This window comes from Mustelus asterias, chromosome 9, assembly GCF_964213995.1.
Source record: "Mustelus asterias chromosome 9, sMusAst1.hap1.1, whole genome shotgun sequence".
Taxonomy (NCBI): domain Eukaryota; kingdom Metazoa; phylum Chordata; class Chondrichthyes; order Carcharhiniformes; family Triakidae; genus Mustelus; species Mustelus asterias.
The window spans coordinates 9,419,379-9,446,116 of record NC_135809.1 but is presented as its reverse complement, the minus strand read 5'-3'; the positions used below and the strand labels follow the sequence as shown (position 1 = coordinate 9,446,116).

Here is a 26,738-nt window from a genome sequence, read left to right as displayed (position 1 = left end):
TCTCTTCCACCTTCTTCCATCAGGAAAAAGATACAAAAGTCTGAGGTCACGTCTCAACGGACTCAAGAACAGCTTCTTCCCTGCTGCTGTCAGACTTTTGAATGGACCTACCTTGCATTAAGTTGATCTTTCTCTACACCCTAGCTATGACTGTAACACTACATTCTGCACCCTCGCCTTTCCTTCTCTATGAACGGTATGCTTTGTATAGCGCGCAAGAAACAATACTGTTCACTGTATGTTAATACATGTGACAATAATAAATCAAATCAAATCAAATCAAAATCAATCATCCTATCCCATAATCACAGAACTGCCTTCTCCATACACTTCCCATTTGCAAAAATGGAATATCAAAATGCAATGTTCTATTAGACCATTTCATGAGTAAAACATTCAAACGAGATGATTTGATTTGATTTATTATTGTCACATGTATTAACATACAGTGAAAAGTATTGTTTCTTGCGCGCTATACAGACAGAGCATACCGTTCATAGAGAAGGAAAGGAGAGGGTGCAGAATGTAGTGTTAGAGTGTTAGGGTGTAGAGAAAGATCAACTTAACATTCAAAAATCTGATAGCAGCAGGGAAGAACATTATTAGAGAGTTTATAAGAGTTAGAGTAGAGTTTTAAAAGCATGGAACGAGAGTAACAGATAGAATTAGAGGATATGCCGGGGACAGATTGCAAGAAGTCACCTCACGCCGGCGCCATCTTGACGTGTTTTGTGACCCATTACGCGAAGCGTAAGTGTGACTTTACCTCCTTACTGCTTTTCACTGTGGGTTCACTGCCATCCATGACTTTATCAATAATGTGTAGCAGGCCGTTGAAGGCAACGATGTTCCCAGTTAGGATCCGTGCCCTCTTGTTTTTTCCAAGAATGCGCAGCTTGAGCTGGTTGTTCTAATGAAGAGAAAGATGAAAAAAAGAGAGCGACAGTTTGTGAGGATCTGTCTGAAACTCTTGGTAGACTGTCATTTCTACAGTTGTCTTATTGTTGCACTTTACGGGATTTTATGGCCTCGTTCGGGCAAGATCATAAAATCCCGCCTGAGGCCAACTGAGATCTTTGTTCTGGAAACCTCGCCTGCCCCGATACCCCGGGTGGTAGAGTTTCAGCATAAAGGTTACATTCACACTGTAATTAATCAAGGATAGGGCCCATGCAGACATTGTGAGGGAGGGGGAGGGTGGGAGGGGGTGGAGGGGGGGTGTAGTGAGACAGCCCCTGCCCCCCCCCACCCCCATGGGACCTTTCTCTACTTTACATCAGAGCACAGCAGCAGGCACAGAATTTAGATGTTAGGACAGAATCCAGATGTAACCTTCTTAACTTTGGTGTGAATCCAACTGTTTACACTCTTACAGTTGTAGTCACGGCGACACAGTGGTTAACACTGCTGCCTCACAGCGCCAGGGGCCCGGGTTCGATTCCCGCCTTGGGTCATTGTCTGTGTGGAGTTTGCACGTTCTCCCCGTGTCTGTGTGGGTTTCCTCCGGGTGCTCCGGTTTCCTCCCATAGTCCAAAAGATGTGCTGGTTAGGTGCATGCTAAATTCTCCCTCAGTGTCCCCGAACAGGTGCCAGAATGTGGTGACTAGGGGATCTTCACAGTAACTTCATTGCAGTGTGAATGTAAACCTTAGTTGTGACAAATAAATAAACTAGTATGAATGCAGCCCAGTTTAACGTACTGTCCCACGCATTCTCAATCAATCAGGCACACTGCATCATTTGTCCCCATCCTGAATCTTCGAGGATGAGACAAGTGATTAAGATAAAGTCCCAATGTTGGCCCTCGGTTGTTTCTCTCTGAGTAAGTGGACCGTCTATCGCATGGTGACTTTAACAATACAGATAGGAAGTTTCTGAGCTGCTTATTGTCCCTCTGTCTACCCAGTGCAGTGCTGATCGTGCATTGTCCATAGGAAGGATACAGACCAAAGAAAATCACTTCCTGCTTTTGAGCAGTACCAGGGAAAGAAAATCACAAAGGAACGCTGTGGGGGGAGGGGGGTGGTTTTGGTTGTCCTCATGTCCCAAGCCACACAGTGACAACTGAACAAACGCATGAAGCTGTATTTATTTCTCTCCCATGAGATGATAATATTTATTTGGGAATTGTTATAGGATAAGAACAGAAGCAGAAACTCTAAAAATAGTTACTGGGGGTTCTCCAGTTATCCACCTGTCTGACATACAAATGTACAAAGAACAAAGAAAATTACAGCACAGGAACAGGCCCTTCGGCCCTCCAAGCCTGCGCCGGCCATGCTGCCCGACTGAACTAAAACCCCCTACCCTTCCGGGGACCATATCCCTCTATTCCCATCCTATTCATGTACTTGTCAAGACGCCCCTTAAAAGTCACTATCGTATCTGCTTCCACTACCTCCCCCAGCAGCGAGTTCCAGGCACCCACCACCCTCTGTGTAAAAAACGTGCCTCGTACATCTCCTTTAAACCTTGCCCCTCGCACCTTAAACCTGTGCCCCCTAGTAATTGACTCTTCCATCCTGGGGAAAAAGCTTCTGACTATCCACTCTGTCCATGTTCCTCATAATCTTGTTGACTTCTATCAGGTCGTCCCTCAACCTCCGTCGTTCCAGTGAGAACAAACCAAGTTTCTCCAACTTCTCCTCATAGCTAATGCCCTCCTTGCCAGGCAACATCCTGGTAAATCTTTTCTGTACCCTCTCCAAAGCCTCCACAAGCTTCTGGTAGTGTGGCAACCAGAATTGAACACTATATTCCAAGTGTGGCCGAACTAAGGTTCTATAAAGCTGCAACATGACTTGCCAATTTTTAAACGCAGTGCCCCGGCCGATGAAGGCAAGCATGCCGTATGCCTTCTTGACTACCTTCTCCACCTGCATTGCCACTTTCAGTGACCTGTGTACCTGTACTCCCAGATCCCTCTGCCTATCAATACTCTTAAAGGTTCTGCCATTTACTTTCCTATCTGTATTAGACCTTCCAAAATGCACATTTGTCCGGATTAAACTCCATCTGCCATCTCTCCGCCCAAGTCTCCATCTGATCTATACCCTGCTGTATCCTCTGATGGTCCTCATCACTATCCGCAAATCCACCAACCTTTGCGTCATCCGCAAACTTACTCATCAAACCAGTTGCATTTTCACAAAAGGAGAGTCAGGCAAAGACCAGCCAGTTCATCAAGCCCGCCCCACACAACACTGAGGGAGGTGGATACTCAGCAAGACCTTGGAGTCCTCGTGCATCAGTCGCTGAAAGTAAGCGCGCAGGTGAAGTAAGCAGACAGTGAAGAAGGCAAATGGTATGTTGGCCTTTATAGCGAGGGGATTTGGGTACAGGGATAGGGATGTTTTGCTGCAATTGTATAGGGCGTTGGTGAAGGCACATCTGGAGTAGTGTGTGCAGTTTTGGTGTCCTTATCAGAGGAAGGATGTCCTTGCTACAGAGGGAGCACAGCGAAGGTTTACCAGGCTGATTCCTGAGATGGCAGGTCTGTCATATGAGGAGACACTAAATCGGTTAGGATTATATTCACTGGAGTTTAGAAGAATGAGAGGGGATCTCATAGAAATTTATAAAATTCTAAAAGGGTTAAACAGGGTAAATTCAGAAAGAATGTTCCCGATGGTGAGGGAGTCCAGAACTGGGGGCCACAGTTTGAGGATAAGGGATAAATATTTTAGAACTGAGGTGAGGAGAAATTGTAGGAACTGTAGGGATTCTATTTTATTCTATTCTAAATTTCTTCACCCAGAGGGTGGTGAATGTGTGGAATTCACCACCACAGAAAGTAGTTGAGGCCAAAACACTGTGATTTCAGGAAGGAATTAGATAAAGATCTTGGGGCTAAAGGGATCAAGGGATATGGGAGGAAGGGGGATCAGGATATTGAATTCGATGATCAGTCATGATCAAAATGAATGGTGGAGCAGGCTCGAAGGGCCGAATGGCCTCCTCCTGCTTCTTGTTTCTTTGTTTCTATGTTGCCTGGACACCCATGGCTGAATGCTTCTTACAAACTCCATCCCAAACGTACTCCACAACCTCCACAATAATGGAATCTCGTGGCTGAGACCAAAAGAATAACGGAGAAATTCCTCTCTGCCTCTTTCGGGTGATCACGGTGTTCCGAGGAGACCACAAATTGACCATTTAGCTGTTAAACCGCTGCCTTTCTATATCTTTGATCCCTGTCCCTGAATCTATTAGTACCTATGTGCTGAAGCCACGTCACATGTATTTTGTTGTTAGGTATTGAGCTTGTCTTTGTTAAGGTGCTTGTGAAGTTACCCCCCTGAAGATAATTCAGACCCCGAATGGGATCCAATTAAACCTCCCCACACAGCACAAGTTCTTTGCTACAAATGCCAAAATAAAAGTTATTCCCTTGAATATAGAAGATTGAGGTGAGATCTGGTTAAGAACAGATAAAGGTGGCATCTGTCCAACAAACCTGCTCCTTTCCATTCAGTCAACTGTAAAGTGTTGAAAGATTAGAAGTTTATAGAATCACAGAATCCCTACAGTGCAGGAGGAGGCCATTCGGCCCATTGAGCCTGCACCAAGTACAATCCCACCCAAGTCCTATCTCCACGTATTTACTCTGCTAATCGCCCTGACACTCAGGGGCAATTTTTTAAAAATTCATTCGTGGGACATGGGCGTCGCTGGCTGGCCAGCATTTATTGCCCGTCCCTAGTTGTCCTTGAGAAGGTGGTGGTGAGCTGCCTTCTTGAATCGCTGCAGTCCATGTTCCGTGAGTTGACCCACAATACCGATAGGGAGGGAATTCCAAGATTTTGACCCAGCGATTGCGAAGGAATGGCGATATATTTCCATATATTTTGAGGGAAACTTGCAGGTGGTGGTGTTCCCATGTATCTGCTGCCCTTAGCATGGCCAATCCACCTAAACTACACATCTTTCGGACTGTATTTGAGGAAGGATATGGAGACATTGGAGGCTGTTCAGAGGAGGTCCACCAGATTGATTCTAGGGATGAAAGGGTTGTGAGTCCCCCTGACATTCTGGGGCAATTTAGCATGGCCAATCCACCTGACCTGCACATCGCTGGACTGTGGGAGGAAATCGGAGCACCTGGAGGAAACCCACGCAGACACGGGGAGAATGTACAAACTCCGCACAGTCATCCGAGGCCGCAATTGAACCCAGGTCTCTGGCGCTGTGAGGCAGCAGTGCTAACCACTGTGCCATTGTGCCACCCGTTTATCTTGTCCTTATATATTATTAAACCACATGTTTCCTTTACATCACAAACTCACCTTCTGCCTAAGAATGGTCAGCCTTGATCTCCCAGTCAAGGTATAAAATGAGTTGGTGGTGTTCAAATCTGCGACACTCAGCTGGCCTGCAATGATGTGCAGCTTTGCGAGATACCGCGCTCTGTCCTTGTCCGCCAGAAGCTTGTTTAGCTGGGTTAAAATGTGAGATATTTGCCATGAGAAAAGTCTATATATTTTCATAAGGTATCTCATCCACCTCAGTACAGCTGCCTCAGGTAGTGTGATCAAACTCTATTTATTACAAGATGAAAAAGGCAAAGAAATCGCATTCATATAACACCTTTCATAACCTCTGGACATCCCAAAGCATTTGACAGCTGATGAAGCACTTTTGGTCCAATGCTAAAACAGCCATGATTTTAACATTTGTGCGCATTGAGATTCCACAAAGAGCAAAGTGATAATGACCAGATATTTTCTTTGATGGCACTATTGATATATCTTTTCATTCATTCATGGGACATTGGCATCACTGGCTGGCCAGCATTTATTGCCCATCCCTAGTTACCCTTGTTCAGAGGGCAGTTAAGAGTCAACCACACTGCTGTAGCTCTGGAGGTAAGGACGGCAGATTTCCTTCCCTAAAGGACATCAGTGAACCAGATGGGTTTTTCCAACAATGGTTTCATGGTCATCAGTAGATTCTTAATTCCAGATATTTTTTATTGAATTTAAATTCCACCATCTATCGTGATGGGATTCGAACCCAGGTCCCCAGAACATTAGCTTAGTTTCTGGATTAATAGTCTAGCGATAATACCACTAGGCCATTGTCTCCCCCAGTCTTGGGAGGGGCTGTCAAAGGAGTTTAGCTTAGTTGGCTGGATGGCTGCTTAGTAATGCAGCGTGACGCCAACAGCATGGGTTCAATTCCTGTGCCAGCTGAGGTTATTCATGAAGGCCTGCCTTCTCAAACTTGCCCCTTGTCTGAGGTGTGGTGAGCCTCAGGTTAAATCACCACCTGGGACTATGGGGACTTTACTTTCACAAACATGTACCAACAGAGGGAGTCTAATGAGATTAAAATGAGCCCTGCTCAAATAGCACATGCAGTTCTGATTCTGAATGCTTCTGACTGAATATATTACTGTTTCTCCCCAAGAACCTCACACCAAATGCATTTTGCGATGATAAAATGTCACCAGGTGTGGATACAGAAACCTCAGTGGCTTGGTAGTAACCTTCATCCCCATGCACCATTCCTGGTAGAGTTTAAAATCAAAGCCCAAAATGTTCAAAGCACAAAGTGCGCCAAATGAAAGGCCAGCAGTAACTCTCTCATCTTGCTATGCACAAACCATTCCTCTCTCCAACCCGGAAAAGCAATAAAGAAGATTGTTTATCAGCTGGTCAACCTCTGGGAACTTACATTAACTTCTCTGAAAGCCTTATCGGTGGGTACAAATACAGTAAAAGGACCCAAATTGGTCAGTGGCTTGGAGTAACTGGTACCTGGGAGAAAAGAAGAGGTGTACAATTAAAGATATATATGGTCATGCGGAAATTTCTATCTAATGACAATACCAGTGAAAAATGTACTTAAATATATAAAAACTGGAACCATTTAAATTATCCGACTGATTTCCCCAATCAGAGAGAGTAGGAACTGCTAAATGGGGAAAGGTGGATGGAATCGATAGTCGGAGGCCGGAATTTTATCACCCCGCCTGCCACGGGAATCGGAGCGGGCGAGGGGCGGACAATGGGAAGGTCCGTTGGCCTCGAGCGGGACTTTACGGTTTCAGGATGAGCGAAATCATAAAAATCCCGCCCGGAGTCTTTTTCCTAGGATAGAAATGTCAATTACTAGGGGACAGATGTTTAAGATAAAAGGGGGGGGGAATGTTTAAAGGAGATGTGAGAGGTAAGTTTTTTACACAGAGGGCGGTGAGTGCCTGGAATGCGCTGCCAGAGGAGGCGGTAGAAGCAGATACAACAGCAACATTTAAGAGGCATCTTGACAGATGCATGAATAGGCCGGGAATAGAGGGATACGGACCGCGTAGAGGCAACAGGCCTCCAGTTTAGAAAGGCATCATGCGTCGGCACAGGCTGGATGGGCCGAAGGGCCTGTTCCTGTGCTGCACTGTCCTTTGATCTTTGTTTGTACTACTTGATTTACTCTCTGCTACCGCGTGGTCCCATGATCCAGGGGTTGTTGACTAATCCTGGTGACCAATCTCTATTAATGAGTCTACAATAGACACAAGATATCAAGAAAGGAAAACCTCCCACATCACCACTGCTGGTGGAGGGTTATGGGGGCCACAATTCTAAGCTGACTTGTTCCTCCTTTGTCTTCTACATTCACTACGTGTTATGATCAAATTACCTTTTGCCTCTATGTGGTCAAGATGCCTCTTAAACGTTGCTATTGTATCTGCTTCTGCCGCCTTCCCTGGCTGCGCATTCCAGGCACTTACCACCCTCGCAAATTGTTATTTTTTTTGAAACAATTTCTTTTCAGGAACTTACAGGGAAACATCGCTTGAGAAATTGCAGACTCATAACCCCCTGATTTTCCACTGTTTAAATTACTGCAGGAATGCTCCCTCAGGAAGCCATCCTTCATTATGCCTGAGCTTTGAGGAAAACCCGTTTTTACTAATCGCTACCAAGGGTCGAGGGAGCTGATTGGCAGAGCCAAACATTCATCCCAAAGCGTGGACTGCGGGGGTCCCCCCAGGGGATTTGCCGATTCCATCAAAATGCAGATCACTGGCGGCACGGTGGCACAGTGGTTAGCACGGCTGCCTCACAGCACCGGGGACCCGGGTTCAATTCCCGGCTTGGGACACTGTCCGTGCGGAGTTTGCACATTCTCCCCGTGTCTGCGTGGGTTTCCTCCAGGTGCTCCGGTTTCCTCCCACAGTCCGAAAGACTGGTCAGGTGCATTGGCCATGCTAAATTCTCCCTCGGTGTACCCGAACAGGCGCTGGAGCATGGCGACTAGGGGATTTTCACAATAACTTCATTGCAGTGTTAATGTAAGCCTACTTGTGACTAGTAATTAAACTTTACTTTAGCTGAGGCCATATGAGAGAACAGGCCGGAGGCCTCATTCTCACCACTCTCAGACCAGACCACAAGCAGTCCAGCTCCTGCATATGTCGTCATAAGCACTGGCGATGACAATGTAGTTTTATGAAACAGGACTTATGCTCCTCGGTTAGAGAGCTGAAGGATTTTGATTGGCTGGCAGCAGGCGGGGTTTCTGCTGCCTGGGTCCTAACTCCCAGGGAAGACCAGGAGCTGGCCACTTAAGTGCCTGATGGGCACTCAGCTCAGTTGGGCCTCCCTCACCGAAGTGACACGGGTCTCCCGCTGGTTCTCCAACCGGTGGGCAAGAATAGAGTCGAGAAAATTAAATCCAGCCCAAAGCCCCCCACCCCGCCATGGACTTCACCCTTTCCCGATCAGGAGGCAGCCTCTGAGGCCATCAATCCATCTGATTCCGACTGGAGATTTTGACTGGAATTTTACTGGCACGCCCGCCCCGATTCCGGGGACGGGTGAGGCTCGGAGAACGGAATTCTCCGTTGGCCTCGGGCAGGATCGTCCGAACCTTGGACGGACGTACCAGTAAAATTCTGCCCTTTGTCTCCTCACCAGCCCCAGGTGTATAATTGACCTCATTCCCCAACCGCGCAGAACCCAGCCATAGTTAAAATCGGGACTACTGGGTTAGCATCAAATCAATTATTAGATGTTACTGAAAAATGAGACATGTTGAAGTTTTCCATCTTGTACTCATCAGGGCACTTCGCTTGCCGATCGATCAGCATTCTCCTCTCATACAGTATTAATTGTTGTTTTCCCTGTATACTGGTATTCTTGCAACGTGTCCTGATGAGTGCAAGATGAAAAACTTCGACATGCCTCTTTTTTCAGCAAAACTCAAGTTCTGCCTTACTAAACAATTATTAGATAGTTTGGGTGGAGTTGGATAGCTTTTTAAAAACAGCTAGCACAGACAGATATGATGGACCACACGGCCTCCCTCTGTGTCCTAAGGTTCTACTGTCTATTCAGGATCTGGGAAAGTTACAGTCTCTCTGGAAACTGAGGGACAAGAAAGTTACCAAAAAACAACATGGCTGATGTCAACCGTCCCTGCCATTGGCCTCCGGACTGAGTGTTCAGGTCCTTGATTCTCTCCAAGATACTTCCATAGCAGATTGAGCCATCGCCCGCGTATCCTTCATTGCAGGTGCATCTAGTTGAGGTATTAAAAACACAGTATTAAATTAAATTCCTTGTTCGGCATTTCATAGAACCATAGGATCCCTACAGTACAGAAGGAGGCCGTTTGGGCCATTGAGTCTGTACTGACCACATCCCACCCAGGCCCTATTCCCGTAGTCCCACACATTTACCCTGCTAATCCCCCTGATTCTAGGGGCAATTTAGCATGGCCAATCAACCTAACCTGCACATCTTTGGAGTGTGGGAGGAAACCGGAGCACCCGGAGGAAACCCACGCAGACATGGGGAGAACGTGCAAACTCCACACAGACAGTGATCCGAGGCAGGAATTGAACCCAGGTCCCTGGCACTGTGAGGCAGCAGTGGCTAACCACTGTGCCACCCGTGTAAAATAGATTTACATCTATTAAAACCAATTGCATTTCGTTGTGACAGTTTGGGCATTTGTTAAAAGCTCTGAATCATACTGGTCCTAAATTTCCTCAGGGACAGGAGGTACCATTAGGCTCCCAGCGCACTGAAAAGGAGCAGGGCACAAGAATACAAGGAATAGGAGCAGGAGGAGACCCAAAGGGCCCATCATGCCTGCTCCACTAATCAATATGACCATGAATAATATGTGGCTTCAACTCCACCTTCCCATATTCCTTCATTCCCTGAGAGACCCGACTGACGCTGGTGTAGTTGTGATGTTACCGGGTTACTAATCTAGAGGCCCAGGCTCTGGGGACATGGGTTCAAATCCCACCTCAGCAGTTGGTGGAAGTCAATAAAATCTGGAATATAAAGCTAGCCTTAGTAATGGTGACCACAATTATCCATGATTGTTGTAAAAACCCATCTGGTTCACTAATGTCCTTTAGGGAAGGAAATCTGCCATCCTTACCTGGTCTGGCTTACATGTGACTCCATAAGATATAGGAGCAGAATTAGGCCATTCGGCCCATTGAGTCTGCTCTGCCATTCAATCATGGCTGATACGATTTTCATTCCCATTCTCCTGCCTTCTCCCCATAACCTTTGATCCCCTTATTGATCAAGAGCCTATCTATCTCTGTCTTAAAGACACTCAATGACCTGGCCTCCACAGCCCTCTGTGGCAATGAGCCCCACAAATTGACCACCCTCTGGCTGAAGAAATTCCTCCTCTTCTCAGTTCCAAAGGGACACCCCTTTACTCTGAAGTTGTGTCCTCGAATTCTGGTCTCTCCCACTAGTGGAAACATCCTCTCCACGTCCACTCTATCTAGGCCTCTCAGTATTCTATAACTTTCAATTAAATCCCCCCTCATCCTTTTAAACTCCATTGAATACTAACCCAGACTCCTCAACCACTCCTCATATGACAAACCCCTCATTCTTGGGATCATTCTTGTGGACCTCCTCCAGGCCCCCAGCAATATGGTTGACTCTTAACCACCCTCTGAAATGGCCGAGCAAGCCACTCAGTTCAAGGGGCAATTAGGGATGGGCAATAATTGCTGGTCTTGCCAGCGATGCCCATGTCATAAAAACGAACAAAAAATATATATTGTTGCTCCCTGGATCGTCCATTGTGAGGTGGCCTGGCCAGAGAATTGCGTCCAGTTTTGGGTACTGCACCTGCGGAAGGATGCCAAGGCTTTGGGCAGGGGTGCAGAGAAGATCGACCAGGGACGAGGGACTTTCTCTCATGTGGAGAAACAAGACAAGCCTCATTCTCCTTAGAACAGGGAAAGTTCAGAGGAGATTTCATTGTGGTTTTCAAAATCATGAAGAGTTTCGATAGAGTAGATTAGGTAAACCTGTATCCACTGGTTTGAGAGTCAGAAACGAGAGGACACAGCACAATTCGAGAGGAACCGAGAGCAGATGGGGAGAAATAGTTTTTGAGTAGCGAGTTGTTCTAATCTGGAATCCATTGTTTTCTCTGGAGCAGAGGAGGCTGAGGGGAGACCTGATAGAAGTCTATACAATTACAAGAGGCATATAGACAGGGTTGACAGTCAGAATCTTTTTCCCAGAATTGAAATGTCCAATACTAGGGGTCATGCACTTAAGGTGAGAGGGGGAAAGTTCAAAGGAGATGTGAGGAGAAAGTTTTTTACACAAAGAGTGGTAGGTGTCTGGAACACGCTGCCAGGGGTGGTGGTGGAGGCAGATACAATAGGGGCATTTAAGGGGCTTTTAGATAAGCACAGGAATATGCAAGGAATAGAGGGATATGGACCAAGGGCAGGCAGAAGATTAGTTTAAATTGGCGTGACCTCGCGGGCCGAAGGGCCTGTTCCTGTGCTGTACTGTTCTGTGCTCTATGTCACAGTGCAGGTTGAGTCAAAGGGGAACTGGATGAATAGTTAAGAACGCAGGGCTGTAGGGGAAAGAGCAGAATGGGTGGGACAAATTGAATAGTTCTTTCAGAGAGCTATCTCAGGTACAATGGGCAGAGTGACCTCCTATAGCACTGTAAGATTCAATGAAAACTAATGGCACCCTCTCTCTGGCTGGGATCCTTTATGACAGGGGTTCCTGCTGCCCTGGATGGAACCAATTGGAGGACTGGATGTCAGGGAAGAAATGACGTTCCAGCTTTTAGATGGATGCAAACAGGCACCAGTGGGGATGTGGAACAATGGGAGAGGTCCATACCTCCAAGCCTGCACCAACCATGCTGCCCGACTTAACTAAAACCCCCTACCCTTCTGGGGATCATATCCCTCTATTCACATCCTATTCATGTACTTGTCAAGACGCCCCTTAAAAGTCACTACTGTATCCGTTTCCACTACCTCCCCCGGCAACGAGTTCCAGGCACCCACTACTCTGTGTAAAAAATCTGCCTCGTACATCTCCTTTAAACCTTGCCCCTCGCACCTTAAACCTATGCCCCCTAGTAATTGACTCCTCCACCCTGGGGAAAAAGCTTCTGACTATCCACTCTGTCCATGCCTCTCATAATCTTGTAGACTTCTATCAGGTCTCCCCTCAACCTCCGTCGTTCCAGTGAGAACAAACCAAGTTTCTCCAACCTCTCCTCATAGCTAATGCCCTCCACACCAGGCAACATCCTGGTAAATCTTTTCTGTACCCTCTCCAAAGCCTCCACATCCTTCTGGTAGTGTGGTGACCAGAATTGAACACTATTTTCTCAGTGCGGCCTAACTAAGGTTCTATAAAGCTGCAACATGACTTGCCAATTTTTAATATCAATACCCTGGCCAATGAAGGCAAGCATGCCATATGCCTTCTTGACTACCTTCTCCACCTGCATTGCCACTTTCAGTGACCTGTGTACCTGTACACCCAGATCCCTTTGCCTATCAATACTCTTAAGGGTTCTGCCATTTACTGTATATTTCCTATCTGTATTAGACCTTCCAAAATGCATTACCTCACATTTGTCCGCATTGAACTCCATCTGCCATCTCTCCGCCCAAGTCTCCAACTGATCTATATCCTGCTGTATCCTCTGATGGTCCTCATCACTATCCGCAAATCCACCAACCTTTGTGTCGTCCGCAAACTTACTAATCAAACCAGTTACATTTTCCTCCAAATCATTTATATATATTACAAACAACAAAGGTCCCAGCACTGATCCCTGAGGAACACCACTTGTCACAGCCCTCCATTCAGAAACACACCCTTCCTTTAGGACATTAGGACATTCCTTTTAAACCTGGATTGGCATCCCTTACACAGAGGTCCAAAGAGGAGACGGCTGGCAGCTTGGGGACAGGGGGTGAGGGAGGAGTGATATTGGGTATCCATCCAATAGTGGGCAGGCAGGGGGATTTTTCAGTCACATAAGAACATTAAAATGTAGGGTCAAAGTCGGCCATGCGCTCCCTTATTGAGCTTGCTCTGCCACTCAGTATGATTATATCTGATCTTATACCTCAATGGCTAAGATCAAGTGTAGTATCGGATCTGCACTTGGTTGAGGTCATGAGGTTATGCTGAGGCTTCATATGTTTCATATGAAGCAATTTTTAAAAGCGGCATCTCGGCCTTTTGGCTGAGATGCAAATGAGCCCAAGTCTTGGAGGAGGAACCTCCCCCTTCTCCAATCAGCTTGGCTCATGTAGATCGGGCCCAGGACAGGGTGGTTTAGTCACCCGCCCTGTCTTGTCAGCCTGGATCGGAAATGTCTCAACTTGTTGAGACTCTGAATTGGATTTGATTTGATTGAATTGGAAAAGTATATTAAAAAAAAACTCCACTTTTATCCCACCTGGGTAAAAGAAAGTCGCAGAGATGCACCCACAGCACCATGGGTAGTCGCCAACCCTGGGCAATTGAGGTGGCATTCCACTGGCTCTACAAACACCCTCTGATGCAGTGGCCAAAACATTTGGATGATGGAGTTCACGATCCCAGTATAACTTCCAGAATCGTGGAAAACTGCATCGTCGGACCTTCGCGATGGAGTTGAAAAAGGTGCCTCAGATTTAAAAGATGCATCAGACATCAAAGCTAAGCTATTAAAAAACACCCTCAGATTATCCATTAACCTCCCCCAGTCAAAGATAGACATCAATAACACCCGAACAGCCATTACTCAATCTGTCCAGGGGCCACTGTGACACAATTGGCATTTTTATCACAGCTGTCGTTTGTCTTGCAGACGTCGGTTAGTTCACACCCCACTCCTGCCGACAGATTCTCGTAGCCTTCCTGACACAGACAGTGAGACTGGAAGGGAGAAGAAAAGGAGGATTATTGATATAATCTTATCCATCATGCCTCACATCGCAATGTACAAGTCTTTCCTTTACACAAAAATGGTGTTTTAATGAGGATGAAATATCCTTTATGTCTTATGTATTGCTATCCTTGAAGTAAAGTTAATCTATTAGTGTCACAAGTAGGCTTACATTAACACTGCATTGAAGTTACTGTGAAAATCCCCCAGTCGCCACACTCCGGCACCTGTTCGGGTACACGGAGGGAGAATTTATCTGCATTTCAATTCTAGATTTATTAATTGAACTAATCCTGCTTGTGGTGGGATTTTTATTTGATTTGATTTGATTTATTCTTGTCACATGTCTTGGGTTACAGTGAAACGTATCGTTCCTTGCACGCTGTACAAACACAGCATACTGTTCATAGAGTACATCGGGGAGAAGGAAAGGAGAGGGTGTAGAATATAGTGTTACAGTCATCGCTAGGGTGTAGAGAAAGATCAACTTAATATAACAGATTAAAAATGAACATTATTAGAGAGCTTAAAAGAGTTAGAGCACAGTTTTAAAAGCATAGAACGGGAGTAAAAGAATTAGAGGGAATGTTGGGGACCAACGGACCAAATGCACCCTAACCCGCACGTCTTTCAGATTGTGGGAGGAAACCGGAGCACCTGGAGGAAACCCACACAGACACAGGGAGAATGTGCAAACTCCACACAGACAGGGGTCCAAACCGGGAATCGAACCCGGGTTCCTGGCGCTGTGAGGCAGCAGTACTAACCATTGTGCCACCATGCCACCCCAATATCTAACATTAACTTACACAGTAGGGGAGATGGTGGTGTAGTGATAATGTCACTGGACTAGTAATCCAGAGGTCCAGGCTAATGTTCTGGGGAAATGTGTTCAAATTTAGATCAAGATCTAAAGATCTTGCGTGACCTCTTGTGAGCTGTCCCCAACATTCCCTCTAATTCTTTTACTCCCGTTCTATGCTTTTAAAACTGTACTCTAACTCTTTTAAGCTCTCTAATAATGTTCATTTTTAATCTGTTATATTAAGTTGATCTTTCTCTACACCCTAGCTATGACTGTAACACTATATTCTGCACCCTCTCCTTTCCTTCTCCCTGATGTACTCTATGAACAGTATGCTTTGTTTGTACAACGTGCAAGGAACAATACTGTACAATACTGTATCCCAAGACATGTGACAAGAATAAATCAAATCAAATCAAATCAAAACCCACCACAGCACATCCAGCAGGATTAGTTCAATTAATAAATCTAGAATTGAAATGCAGTCTTGGTAATGGTGACCATTGTTGCTGTTAAAATCCATCTGGTTCACTTATCCCCTCTAGGGCTTTAAATCTTTGCCCAGTCTGGCATACATGTGACTCCAAACCCACAGCAATGTCTTAATTTCCCACTGAAATGGCTGAGAAAGCCTTTCAAATCAAGGGCAGTTAGGGACGGACAACAATTCTGGCCTTGCCAGTGATGTCAACATCCTGTGAAAAAATTAGTCATAGAATCATAGAATCTGCGGCACGGAGACAGGCCCTTCGGCCCAAACTGGTCCATGCCGACCAAATGCCCATCTGAGCTAACCCCATTTGCCTGCTTTTGGCCCATATCCCTCTAAACCCTTTCCTATCCATGTATTTGTCCAAATGCCTTTTAAATGTTGTCAATGTCTCTGCCTCAACCACTTCCCCCGGCAGCTCATTCCACACACGCACCACCCTCTGTGTAAAACGTTGCTCCTCAGGTTCCCATTAATTCTTTCCCCTCTTAACTTAAACCTATGCCCTTTGGTTCTCGATTCTCCAACCCAGGGTAAAAGGCTGAGTGCATTCATCCTCACCATGCCTCTCATGATCTTATACACCTCTATAAGATCACCCCTCAGTCTCCTATGCTCCAAAGAAAAAAAATGTCCTTGCCTGTCCAATCTCTCCCCATAACTCAGTCTTTTGAGTCCTGGCAGCATCTCTCTGACAGTCACTGTTTAGACTCCCATTTGAATGAACAGTGATTCACCTGATTGAGATACTGGGGCTAACCAATATGGTATCTTCCTCAACTTAAGAGGGAAGAAGGAGAAAGGTGGAAACTGCTGAATAGGAGAGGCAATAATGCAAGATCCTGCAACTGTGTAGGATGTCTACCAATTGCAAATTAACAGATGAACAACAGCAGATGCCTTTGTTAACTTCAGATCTGACTATCCTAATGTTCTCTTGGCCAACCTACCATCTCCATTAATTTGACCTCCTCCAATTCTGCTGCCCATGTCCCAAGTCCCATTCACCCATCGCCCTTGTGTGTGCCAGTCTACATTGACTCCCGAGCCAGCCAATGCCTCAGTTTTCAAATTCACTTCACTCTTTCCAAACCTGTCCATGGCCTTACCCCTTCCAATTATTAACCTCCTCCAGCCTCCCGTTGGCAGCCATCTCTGACAACTGCTGAGGCCCTGAGCTCCAGGTTCCCTCTTGTGATGCCTTCTCCTCTCTGCCCCGACCTTCTCATTTAAAACAGCCCCTAAAAACCTACATCCGAGGCCAAGCTTTCCTAATATCATCTTACGTGGCTCAGGGTCAAAATTTGTTGGAGACTGCTCCTGTGAAAGCCTTGGAATGTTTAATTACCTTAACTTACCTTAAAGTACAATCACAGGTTATCGCAGTCGTGTAACAGTTGCCGGTAAACAGATGTTCACATCACAAGGAGCAGCAGCAATAATACATCGGGGAGCCAATGCTCTTTTGAGAAGATGTCATTGACTGAAAATCTCATGCCCGCGACCCGTTATTCTGAGTGTACAGGCAAAGGGTGAGGAGATCTGCCATTGGCGCACTCTCATGAATCTTCCCTTTGTGCTTGGACAGGGCATCGAGCAAATACCAAAGTGGATTAAGGAGCTTGCAGTAACCGGATATGCACTAACCTTTCCGGGCCCATCGTACCAGCAAACCGTTGTGTTAGTGGGGCAGTTCCCAAAATTGTTCTGGCAGGGATCAATGGGGAGGCAGATCTGGCCATCGCCATGGTAACCCTCTTGGCAATTACAGGTGAAAGTGTTGGGTGCGAAGTAGGTGCACACTGCGTTGGAGCCACAGGTATTGTGAAGGCAAGGATTAATTGCTGGAAGGAGAACAATATATTGTGCTTATGTTATATTGGACACATGTGGCTTCAAGCTGCACGCAATCGCCAAATATCTCGGTGCTGTTCGCGCCGGTGGGATCTCACGGTTCAGTCCCTGGGTGAGTGCAACGGGAAACCTTGTTGACAACAGCAGGACCATAAGATCCCACCGTTAGTGACTGGACCGTCACCTCCCACCACCACGAAACACATCGGGGAGAAGGAGACAAATCTCACCCAATGAGTCAAATATGGCCGCTTGCTTAAAGAATAGAAGGAAAGGCTGGCATTTATTAGTGCACCATCAGACCGTTGCAAAATACTTTACAGACAATGAAGCACTTTTGAAGGACTCATTGTTGCAACGTAGGAAATGTGGCAGCCGATTTGCGCACAGCAAGCTCCCACAAACAGCAAGTGATAATGATCAGACAATCTGTTTCTGTGATGTGAATTGAGAGATATCCTTTGAGCAGGACTCCAGGGAAAACACACCTTCTCTTTGAAATAGTGCCACGAGGTCTTTTACATCCACCTGCGAGGTTAGATAGGGCCTCGATTTAACCGCCACAGGAATCGGAGCAGGCGAGGGAGGAGCGGACAATGGAAATGTCCAGTGACCTTGGGTGGGATTTTCCCGTCTCGCCCGAGCGAGGTCGTAAAGTCCTGCCCAGCATCTCCGACAGTGCAGCATTCCCATTGCACTGGAGTGTCAGATTTGATTTTTGCATTCAACTCCTGAGGAGGAATTTTCCCGTCCCGTCCGCCACGGGAATCGCAGCGGGCGGGACACGAAGGATGCAAAGGTCCGTTGACCACGGGTGAAAGTTTCTTGAAAATCCCAACCCTGGATTGCGATTTGAACCCAGGACTTTATAACTCAGAGGGGAACATGTTACCCACTGCGCCATGGGTTGGAGATAGCTGGAGAACAAGCTGGTTCCTATCCATGACAATCATAGAATCCCTACAGTGCAGAAGGAAACCATTCGGCCCATCGAGCCTGCACCGACCACAATCCCACCCAGGCCCTATTCCCGTAACCCCACTTATTTACCTTATTAATTCCCCTGACACTAAGGGGGCAATTTAGCACAGCCAATCAACATAACCTGCACATCTTTGGACTGTGGGAGGAAACCGGAGCACCCGGAGGAAACCCAAGCAGACACGGGGAGAAAGTGCAAACTCCGTGCAGACAGTGACCCGAGGCCGGAATTGAACTTGGGTCCCTGGTGTTATGAGGCAGCAGTGCTAACAACTGTACCACCGTGCCGCCCCTAATGAGTTCATTCAATACTTCATATTCTGATACAATTTAAATAAATAAACCCAATGACCATTAATGTTTTTTTTTAACATTCCCATGTAGTCAGATTAAGCACTCACGTTCACACTTGGCGCTCCCATTGTTGTGGTAACCAGGTAAGCATTTACACACCAGCTTTCCAGTCTCTGCTTCTTCAGAACACCTTGTATTTTCAGGGCACTGCAGTGCCCGACAAGCGGGAATGGCTTCGGAGATCAAGAAAGAGACTTGAAAAACTCCATAAATACAACAGGAATGCTGCAGAGATTTATCTAGACTCTTCTACCTGTTCGAGCCGCTTGCACAACCCCAGTTACAGAATCACAGAATACTACAGTGCAGAAGAGGCCCTTCGGCCCATCGAGTCTGCACTGATGCATGAAATGCCCTGACTTGTCCACCTAATGTGGAGATGCCGGCGTTGGACTGGGGTAAGCACAGTAAGAAGTCTCACAACACCAGGTTAAAGTCCAACAGGTTTATTTGGTAGCAAATACCATAAGCTTTCGGAGCGATGCCCCTTCGTCAGATGGAGTAGTTATCTGTTGTCCAACAGTGCACAGACACAGAAATCAAGTTACAGAATACTAATTAGAATGCAAATCTCTACAGCCAGCCAGGTCTTAAAAGGTACAGATAATGTGGGTGGAGGGAACATTAAACACAGGTTAAAGAGATGTGTATTGTCTCCAGACAGAACAGCTAGTGATATTATGCAAGATCAGGGGGAAAGCTGTGGTGAGCTGTGGGGGTTACTGATAATGTGACATAAATCCAACATCCCGGCTAATCCCAGTTGCCAGCACTTGGCCCATAGCCTTGAATGTTATGATGTGCCAAGTGCTCATCCAGGTACTTTTTAAAGGATGTGAGGCATCCCGCCTCCACCACCCTCCCAGGCAGCACATTGCGGACCATCACCACCCTCTGGGTAAAAAGGGTTTTCCTCAAACCCCCCCTAAACCTCTCACCTCTCACTTTTAACTTGTGTCCCCTCGTAACTGAGCCTTCAACTGACCCAGTTGTAATGGCTTGGCCATTGGAGGTTGCGTCTTCAGCTGCCTAGACTCCTAAACTCTCAAATTCCCTCCCTGAACCATTCTGCCCCCTCTCTCTCTCTCTCTCCTTTTTAAGACTCTCCTCAAAACCCATCTCTTTAAACAAACATTTGGCCAACTGCCCTGCTCATGTGAGTCAGTGGCATATCCTGTTTGATAACATTCCCGTGAAGCACCTGGGGCGGTTTGCTAAGATCGAAGTGCAATATAAATGCAAGTTGTTGTTGTTGTACTGGATGATGAATGATGACAAAAGGACGAAATTGCATTTATATAGCACCTTACACGTCCTCTCAATATCTCAAAGCTGTCTATTGTGCAGAATAGAATCCTACAATGCAGAAGGAGGCCATTTGGCCCATCGAACCTGCACCGACCACAATCGCACCCAGACCCTATCCCCATAACCCCATGCATTTACCCGAGCTAGTCTCTCTGATACTAAGGGGCAATTTTAGCATGGCCAATCAACCTGGCTCGCACATCTTCGGACTGTGGGAGGAAACTGGAGCACCCGGAGGAAACCCACGCAGACACAGGGAGAACGCGCAAACTCCACACAGACAGTGACCCAAGTCGGGAATCGAACCCGGGTCCCTAGTGCTGCGAGGCAGCAGTGCTAACCACTGTGCCAACGTGCCAGCTTCCCCAGTATTTTTGCCTTTAATACATGCAAATTGGAGATGTGTTTTCCAGCTATCAGTAACTGCAGTGTGAGTGCCAATGCCTTCTCTTGGTCACGGCTGCTCCTGCACTCTGGAAATGGGGATTCACACCCTCAGGAGGAATAGCCCTGTATAGCTCAGCAAGCGCAACAATGACCACTGGAGCGGTTCCCCTATCTTAAGAAAACTTGCGGGTGACCCCAAGAATACAAGACTCTCCAAATTGCATTGGAAACCAATTTGCATCAATACACAAGTGGTAAACTTGGAGGGAACGTGAGATTTTTGACAAGATGCAGGCTCGAAACAGTCCTTCCAGACACAAAAGTTCTCACACTGCCTAAACACAGGCCAGCTCGGTAAACAGTATTTTGAGATTTTGTTTGGCTAAGGACATAATGCTTCAATGCTGAAGGAAATTCACTAAGAATCCTTAGACAGCACCTTCCAAACCCACGACCACTTCCATTTAGAAGACCAAGGGCAGCAGATAAATGGGAACACCACCACCTGCAAGTTCCCTTCCAAGCCACTCACCATCCTGACTTGGAAATATATCACCGTTCCTTCACTGTCGCTGGGTCAAAATCCTGGAATTCCCTCCCTAACGGCATTGTGGGTCAACCCACAGCACGTGGACTGCAGCGATTCAAGGCAGCAGCTCACCACCACCTTCTCACGGGCAACTAGGGATGGGCAATAAATGCTGGCTTAGCCAGCGACGCTCCATGTCCCACAGATGAATAAAAAAAACATGCCCCATACATATTGCCTGCTGGATTTATTAATGGGGTGCAGTATTCTTACACTAACAGATCCTTGTACAGTACTTACACTGGTCACACTGAGCGCCGCTGTAACCTGAATAACACGTGCACTTGCCATCTCCAGCAACCCCACTGTTGCAGTCTCCATGAACACATTCACACTCTGCAAAGGAAGAGTTTAAAAGTTTATTTATTAGTGTCACAAGTAGGCTTACATTAACACTGCAATGAAGTTACTGTGAAAATCCCCTAGTCGCCACACTCCGTCATCTGTTCGGGTAACACTGAGGGAGAATTTAACACGGCCAATCTACCTAACCAGCACATCTTTCGGACTGTGGGAGGAAACCCACGCAGACACGAGGAGAACGTGCAGACTCCGCACAGACGGTGACTCAAGCCGGGAATTGAACCTGGGTCCTTGGCGCTGTGAGGCAGCAGTGCTAACCACTGTGCCACCGTGCCGCCCATGTATTGGGGTATCCTGCAAAGTATTGTTTCTTGTGCGCTCTACAAACTATACTGTTCATAGGGTACATAGGGGAGAAGGAAAGGAGTGGTGCAGAATGTAGTATTACAGTAATAGCTAGGGTATAGAGAAAGATCAACTTAATATATGGTACATACATTCAATGTCTGATGACAGCAGGGAAGAAGCTGTTCTTGAGTCGGTTGGTGCATGACCTCAGATTTTTGTATCTTTTTCCCGCAGGAAGAAGGTGAAATCTTGATAAATCTCTAACTTTTCCCAATTCTGACTAAAAGTCTTCTACCTACTGAATATTTCAACATTTTCTGTTTTTGAATATTATTAATATTTATTACCTTCTGCATTTGATTTGTGATGTGATGCAGTGAGATCAGAGGCTGGCCATCCTGTAGTGAATGATTCCCCTCCTGACTCCCCAAAGCCTGTCCACCATCTACAAGGCACAAGTCAGGAGTGTGATGGAACACTCCCCACTTGCCTGGATGAGTGCAGCTCCAACAACACTCAAGAAGCTCGACACCATCCAGGACAAAGCAGCCCCGCTTGATTGGAAATTCAAGCATCACCTTAAACATTAACACCCTCCGCCAGCTAGGCAGAGTGGCAGCAGTGTGTACCATCTACATGATGCACTGCAGCAACTCACCAAGTCTCAAAGAACAAAGAACAGTACAGCACAGGAACAGGCCCTTTGGCCCTCCAAGCCTCCACCGATCATGATGCCTGCCTAAACTAAACCGTATGCACTTACAGCATCCGTATCCTTCCATTCCCATCCTATTCATGTATTCGTCTAGTTCCCCCTTAAATACTGCTGTTGTACCTGCTCCCACCACCTCTCCTTCGATTGCACCTTCCAAACCTGCAACCTCTCCTGCCTAGAAGGACAAAGGCAGCAGCTGCATGGGAACATATTCACATGCAAGTTCCCCTCCAAATGATTCATCATACTGCACCAAAGGAAATTCAGGAAAAGATGCCTTTACTCGGAGAGTTCCTGGTTTCTTCACAGTCGTAAAAGTCCTGGAACTCCCACCCTAACAGCATGGTGGGTGTATCTACACCTCAAGGTGGTTCAAGAAGGCAGCTCGCCACCACCTCCTCAAGGGGCAATTAGGGATGAGCGATAAATGATGGACGAGCCAGCGACGCCCACATCCCAAAAGCAAATAGAGAGAAGATAGAAAATGCTAACTCACCAGAAGCACAGTCAGATCCATAAGCGTTCTCCTTGACACATTTCTCACAGGCTACCCCTGCAAAACCATCCTGCAAGAATTAATTTCAAAATATTACATCTTCACAAGGCAGTAACAATAACATGGATGAACAGTTTGCCCTGACGGCTAAGATGAACCAAAGCCAGCGAGTTGATCAATTGTAAAATGCTTCGACCGTGTATTTCCAATATGGATCTTTCCTGATATTTTACACTGACGGTTCACAAGTAATGGAATGTGTAAAGTCATCAGGAATCAGGACACATTTATTGCTAAACAATGGTTGTTGCTGAAAACACTCAGAGAAACATGTCAAAACAGGAAGTTGGGCTAACTTCTAAACCTGGTGACCCTTGCAAATTCATCCAGGGTCTCAGCAAACTACTGAATCATTTCCTGGCACCCTTACCCCCTGCTCTATAAACGACAATATGATGCACTGAACACCATGATTGGCTTTTCAAGGTCATTAGGTCTAAACACCAATGGATGTGTCACATTGTGTAGAATTTACACAGAGGAGCAGGCCATTCGGCCCAACTGGACTATCCTAGCATGAGCCTCTTCCATCCCTCACTATCTAACTTTATGGGTGGAATTTATGCCCTCCCTCCCCATGGCAAATTTAGTGCTAGGGTGGGCATTTCATCAGGGAAGGTGGCAGGTGGGCTTCCTGCTGCCTTGACACCTCCACCTGATTAGGCCCAAGGGTGACCTGCCTGCCTTGCCGCCAATTGAGGCACTTATGTGGGCAATTAACGGCGGGCAGGATACTCGCCATGCAGCCAGCGCGAGTGCTTGATTGAGGGGTCTAGCATCAGGAAAGGGGGAGCTAAAAGTCACCTACCAGGAGGCACGGCGGCACAGTGGTTAGCATTGCTGCCTCACAGCGCCAGGGACCTGGGATTGATTCCCGGCCTTGGGTCACTGTCTGAGTGGAGTCTGCACGTTCTCCCTGTGTCTGAATGGGTTTCGCCCGGGTGCTCCAGTTTCCTCCTACAGTCCAAAGATGTGCAGGTTAGGTGGATTGGCCATGCTAAATTGACCCAAACTTCAGGGGAGTAGCAGGGTAAATATGTGGAGTTACGGGAACAGGGCCTGGCTGGGATTGTAGCCAGTACAGGCTTGATGGGCCGAATGGCCTCCTTCTGTACTGTAAGGATTCAATGATTCTATTCTACGATTCTACCGATTCTATTCTTAACTTAAAGAGGGCAGTGTTCCTGAACCTTTCCTTCAAGGGCCTCCTAGTTGCCCGGGCGCAAAGATTAGGAGATTAAGCCCTGGAAATCCTGGGTCTCCATTCCTTCTGCATTGGCCCAGTTCTGGAGCTGTCCTCAGATTACATTGCTTGCCTGTGGGTGATGTGAGTAAAGATCAGTTCGTAGAGACCAGGAGGTGACTGGGATCTGGAGAGAAGAGGGGTTGTGTGTGAGTTCCCAGCCTCCCACATTACTGCCTGGTCTCATTGCACTCGCACCTTTGTACTGGCTGTCCTGCAGTCTCCCGCCAATCAGAGGGTCTGCAGAGGTTCCAAGGAAAGGCCAGCATTTTCCGGTCAATCCATTTAGGTTTATCATCCCATCCCCGCAACTATGTGGGTTTCCTCCGGATGCTCCGGTTTCCTCCCACACTCCAAAGATGTGTAGGTTAGGTGGATTGGCCATGCTAAATTGCCCCTTAGTGTCCAAAGATGTGCAGGTCAGGTGGATTGGCCATGCTAAATTGCCCCTTTCTATCCAAAGATGTGCAGGTTACGTGGATTAGCCACGCTAAATTGTCCTTAGTGTCCAAAGATGTGTAGGTTAGTTGGATTGGACATACTAAATTGCCTCTTAGTGTCCAAAGATGTGTAGGTTAGTTGGATTGGACATACTAAATTGCCTCTTAGTGTCCAAATATGTGCAGGTCAGGTGGATTGGCCACGCTAAATTGCCCCTTAGTGTCTAAAGATGTGCGGGTTAGGTGGATTGTCCATGGGAAATGCATGGAGTTACAGGGATAGGAGTGGTGAGCCTGGGTGGGATGCTCTTTCGGAGAATCGATGCAGACTTGATAAGTCAAATGGCCCTTTCTGCACTGTAGGGATTCCATGATTCTATGATTTACCTCACCCTCTCCAATATGGTGCAGACTAACTGGGTGCCTCCACTAACAATGCCAGCAGATGAGCCAGGCAGGTATCAGCAAGTGGCCCCTTCACCATGCAAATAACAATGGGATATGAACTGTAACACATACGTCACTTAAAGTTCCAACCTACCACACAGTTACACACTCCATTCCCTCCCATGCCATCGGAACAATCTCCTCTGTTACTGCAAGGGGATGCAGCTCCTCCTGGACATTCTGTAATTAAATCAGCCAAATATCACAGCATTACACAGTGATACACAGAGTCTACAGCACAGAAGCAGGACAGTCAGTGCAACAGATCCATGCTGATCTTTATATTCCATATGAGCCTCCTCCCATCCCACCCCAACCTCTTCATCGCATCCTAACCTTCTCCATCATGTAACCATGGAACTAGGGCTAGGAATTTGGAGCAGGGGTAGGCCATTTGGCCCTTTGAACCTGTTCTGCTCCATTCAATGAGATCATGGTTGATTTGGTTGTGCTGTACCTGTACATTTTCCAACTGCATCATGGCTTTCCCTCGAACGTATCTGTGTTATTCATCTTAACCACTCCTTGCGGGAGCGAGTTCCACATTTTCACCATTCTGTGGTTTTTCCTAGATTCTCTGCTGGAACTATTAGTGATTGTCTTGAATTTAAGGCCCCTAGTTTTGGACATCCCCAACACGGTTATGAAGGTTGGAGTGGTACAGGTTGCATGTCATTGAAAACATCATTAGCATTAGATATATGAATGAGCCTCTGTTAGAATGTTAATTGATATAATACGAGCTATAATATAATATTGTACTGTTGAATCTGCACAGATTGCACTGTCAATTTCTGTTCATATCCTCAAGTTCCTCTGGAGGTTTCTACACATTGCAAATCTGTCCAGCTGTCTAAAAGATTCTACACCATTCATTTCTAAGAAACCCTAAAGGGGTAAGGAAATTTGTGACTCAATGGGCCGGATGGCCTCCTTCTGCACTGTGGGGATTCTATGATTCTATGATTAGTCTGGGCCTTTGGTTTCTTGTCCAGTGACATTATCACTTCTCCACCCTTTAGAGTCCACGTTTTTGGCCAAGCTTTTGGTCAGTCTTCCTAACATCTGCTTCTTTGGATCAATAAATGTGAGGTGATTCATTTTGGTAGGACTAATTTAAATGTGGATTACAGGGTCAAAGGTAGGGTTCTGAAGACTGTGGAGGAACAGAGAGATCTTGGGGTTCATATCCACAGATCTCTAAAGGTTGCCACTCAAGTGGATAGAGCTGTGAAGAAGGCCTATAGTGTGTTAGCTTTTATTAACAGGGGGTTGGAGTTTAAGAGCCGTGGGGTTATGCTGCAACTGTACAGGACCTTGGTGAGACCACATTTGGAATATTGTGTGCAGTTCTGGTCACCTCACTATAAGAAGGATGTGGAAGCGCTGGAAAGAGTGCAGAGGAGATTTACCAGGATGCTGCCTGGTTTGGAGGGTAGGTCTTATGAGGAAAGGTTGAGGGAGCTAGGGCTGTTCTCTCTGGAGCAGAGGAGGATGAGGGGAGACTTAATAGAGGTTTATAAAATGATGAAGGGGATAGATAGAGTGAACGTTCAAAGACTATTTCCTCGGGTGGATGGAGCTATTACAAGGGGGCATAACTATAGGGTTCGTGGTGGGAGATACAGGAAGGATATCAGAGGTAGGTTCTTTACGCAGAGAGTGGTTGGGGTGTGGAATGGACTGCCTGCAGTGATAGTGGAGTCAGACACTTTAGGAACA

General features: G+C 46.6%; 1 protein-coding gene across 2 annotated transcripts in view; it reads right to left on the bottom strand.

Annotated features, from left to right (window-relative positions):
- stab2 (stabilin 2) overlaps positions 1 to 26,738 on the bottom strand; it is a 169,324-nt gene that overhangs the window by 132,285 nt on the left and 10,301 nt on the right. For both annotated transcript variants that reach the window (XM_078219673.1, XM_078219674.1), the window contains exons 4-13: positions 25,111 to 25,196; positions 22,827 to 22,896; positions 21,205 to 21,300; positions 18,728 to 18,853; positions 17,139 to 17,335; positions 14,053 to 14,186; positions 9,389 to 9,522; positions 6,676 to 6,758; positions 5,286 to 5,435; positions 767 to 910 (exon numbers count right to left, since the gene is read on the bottom strand). In XM_078219673.1, coding sequence (XP_078075799.1) covers positions 767 to 910; positions 5,286 to 5,435; positions 6,676 to 6,758; positions 9,389 to 9,522; positions 14,053 to 14,186; positions 17,139 to 17,335; positions 18,728 to 18,853; positions 21,205 to 21,300; positions 22,827 to 22,896; positions 25,111 to 25,196 — 1,220 coding nt within the window. The remainder of the gene's footprint in view (positions 1 to 766; positions 911 to 5,285; positions 5,436 to 6,675; positions 6,759 to 9,388; positions 9,523 to 14,052; positions 14,187 to 17,138; positions 17,336 to 18,727; positions 18,854 to 21,204; positions 21,301 to 22,826; positions 22,897 to 25,110; positions 25,197 to 26,738) is intronic.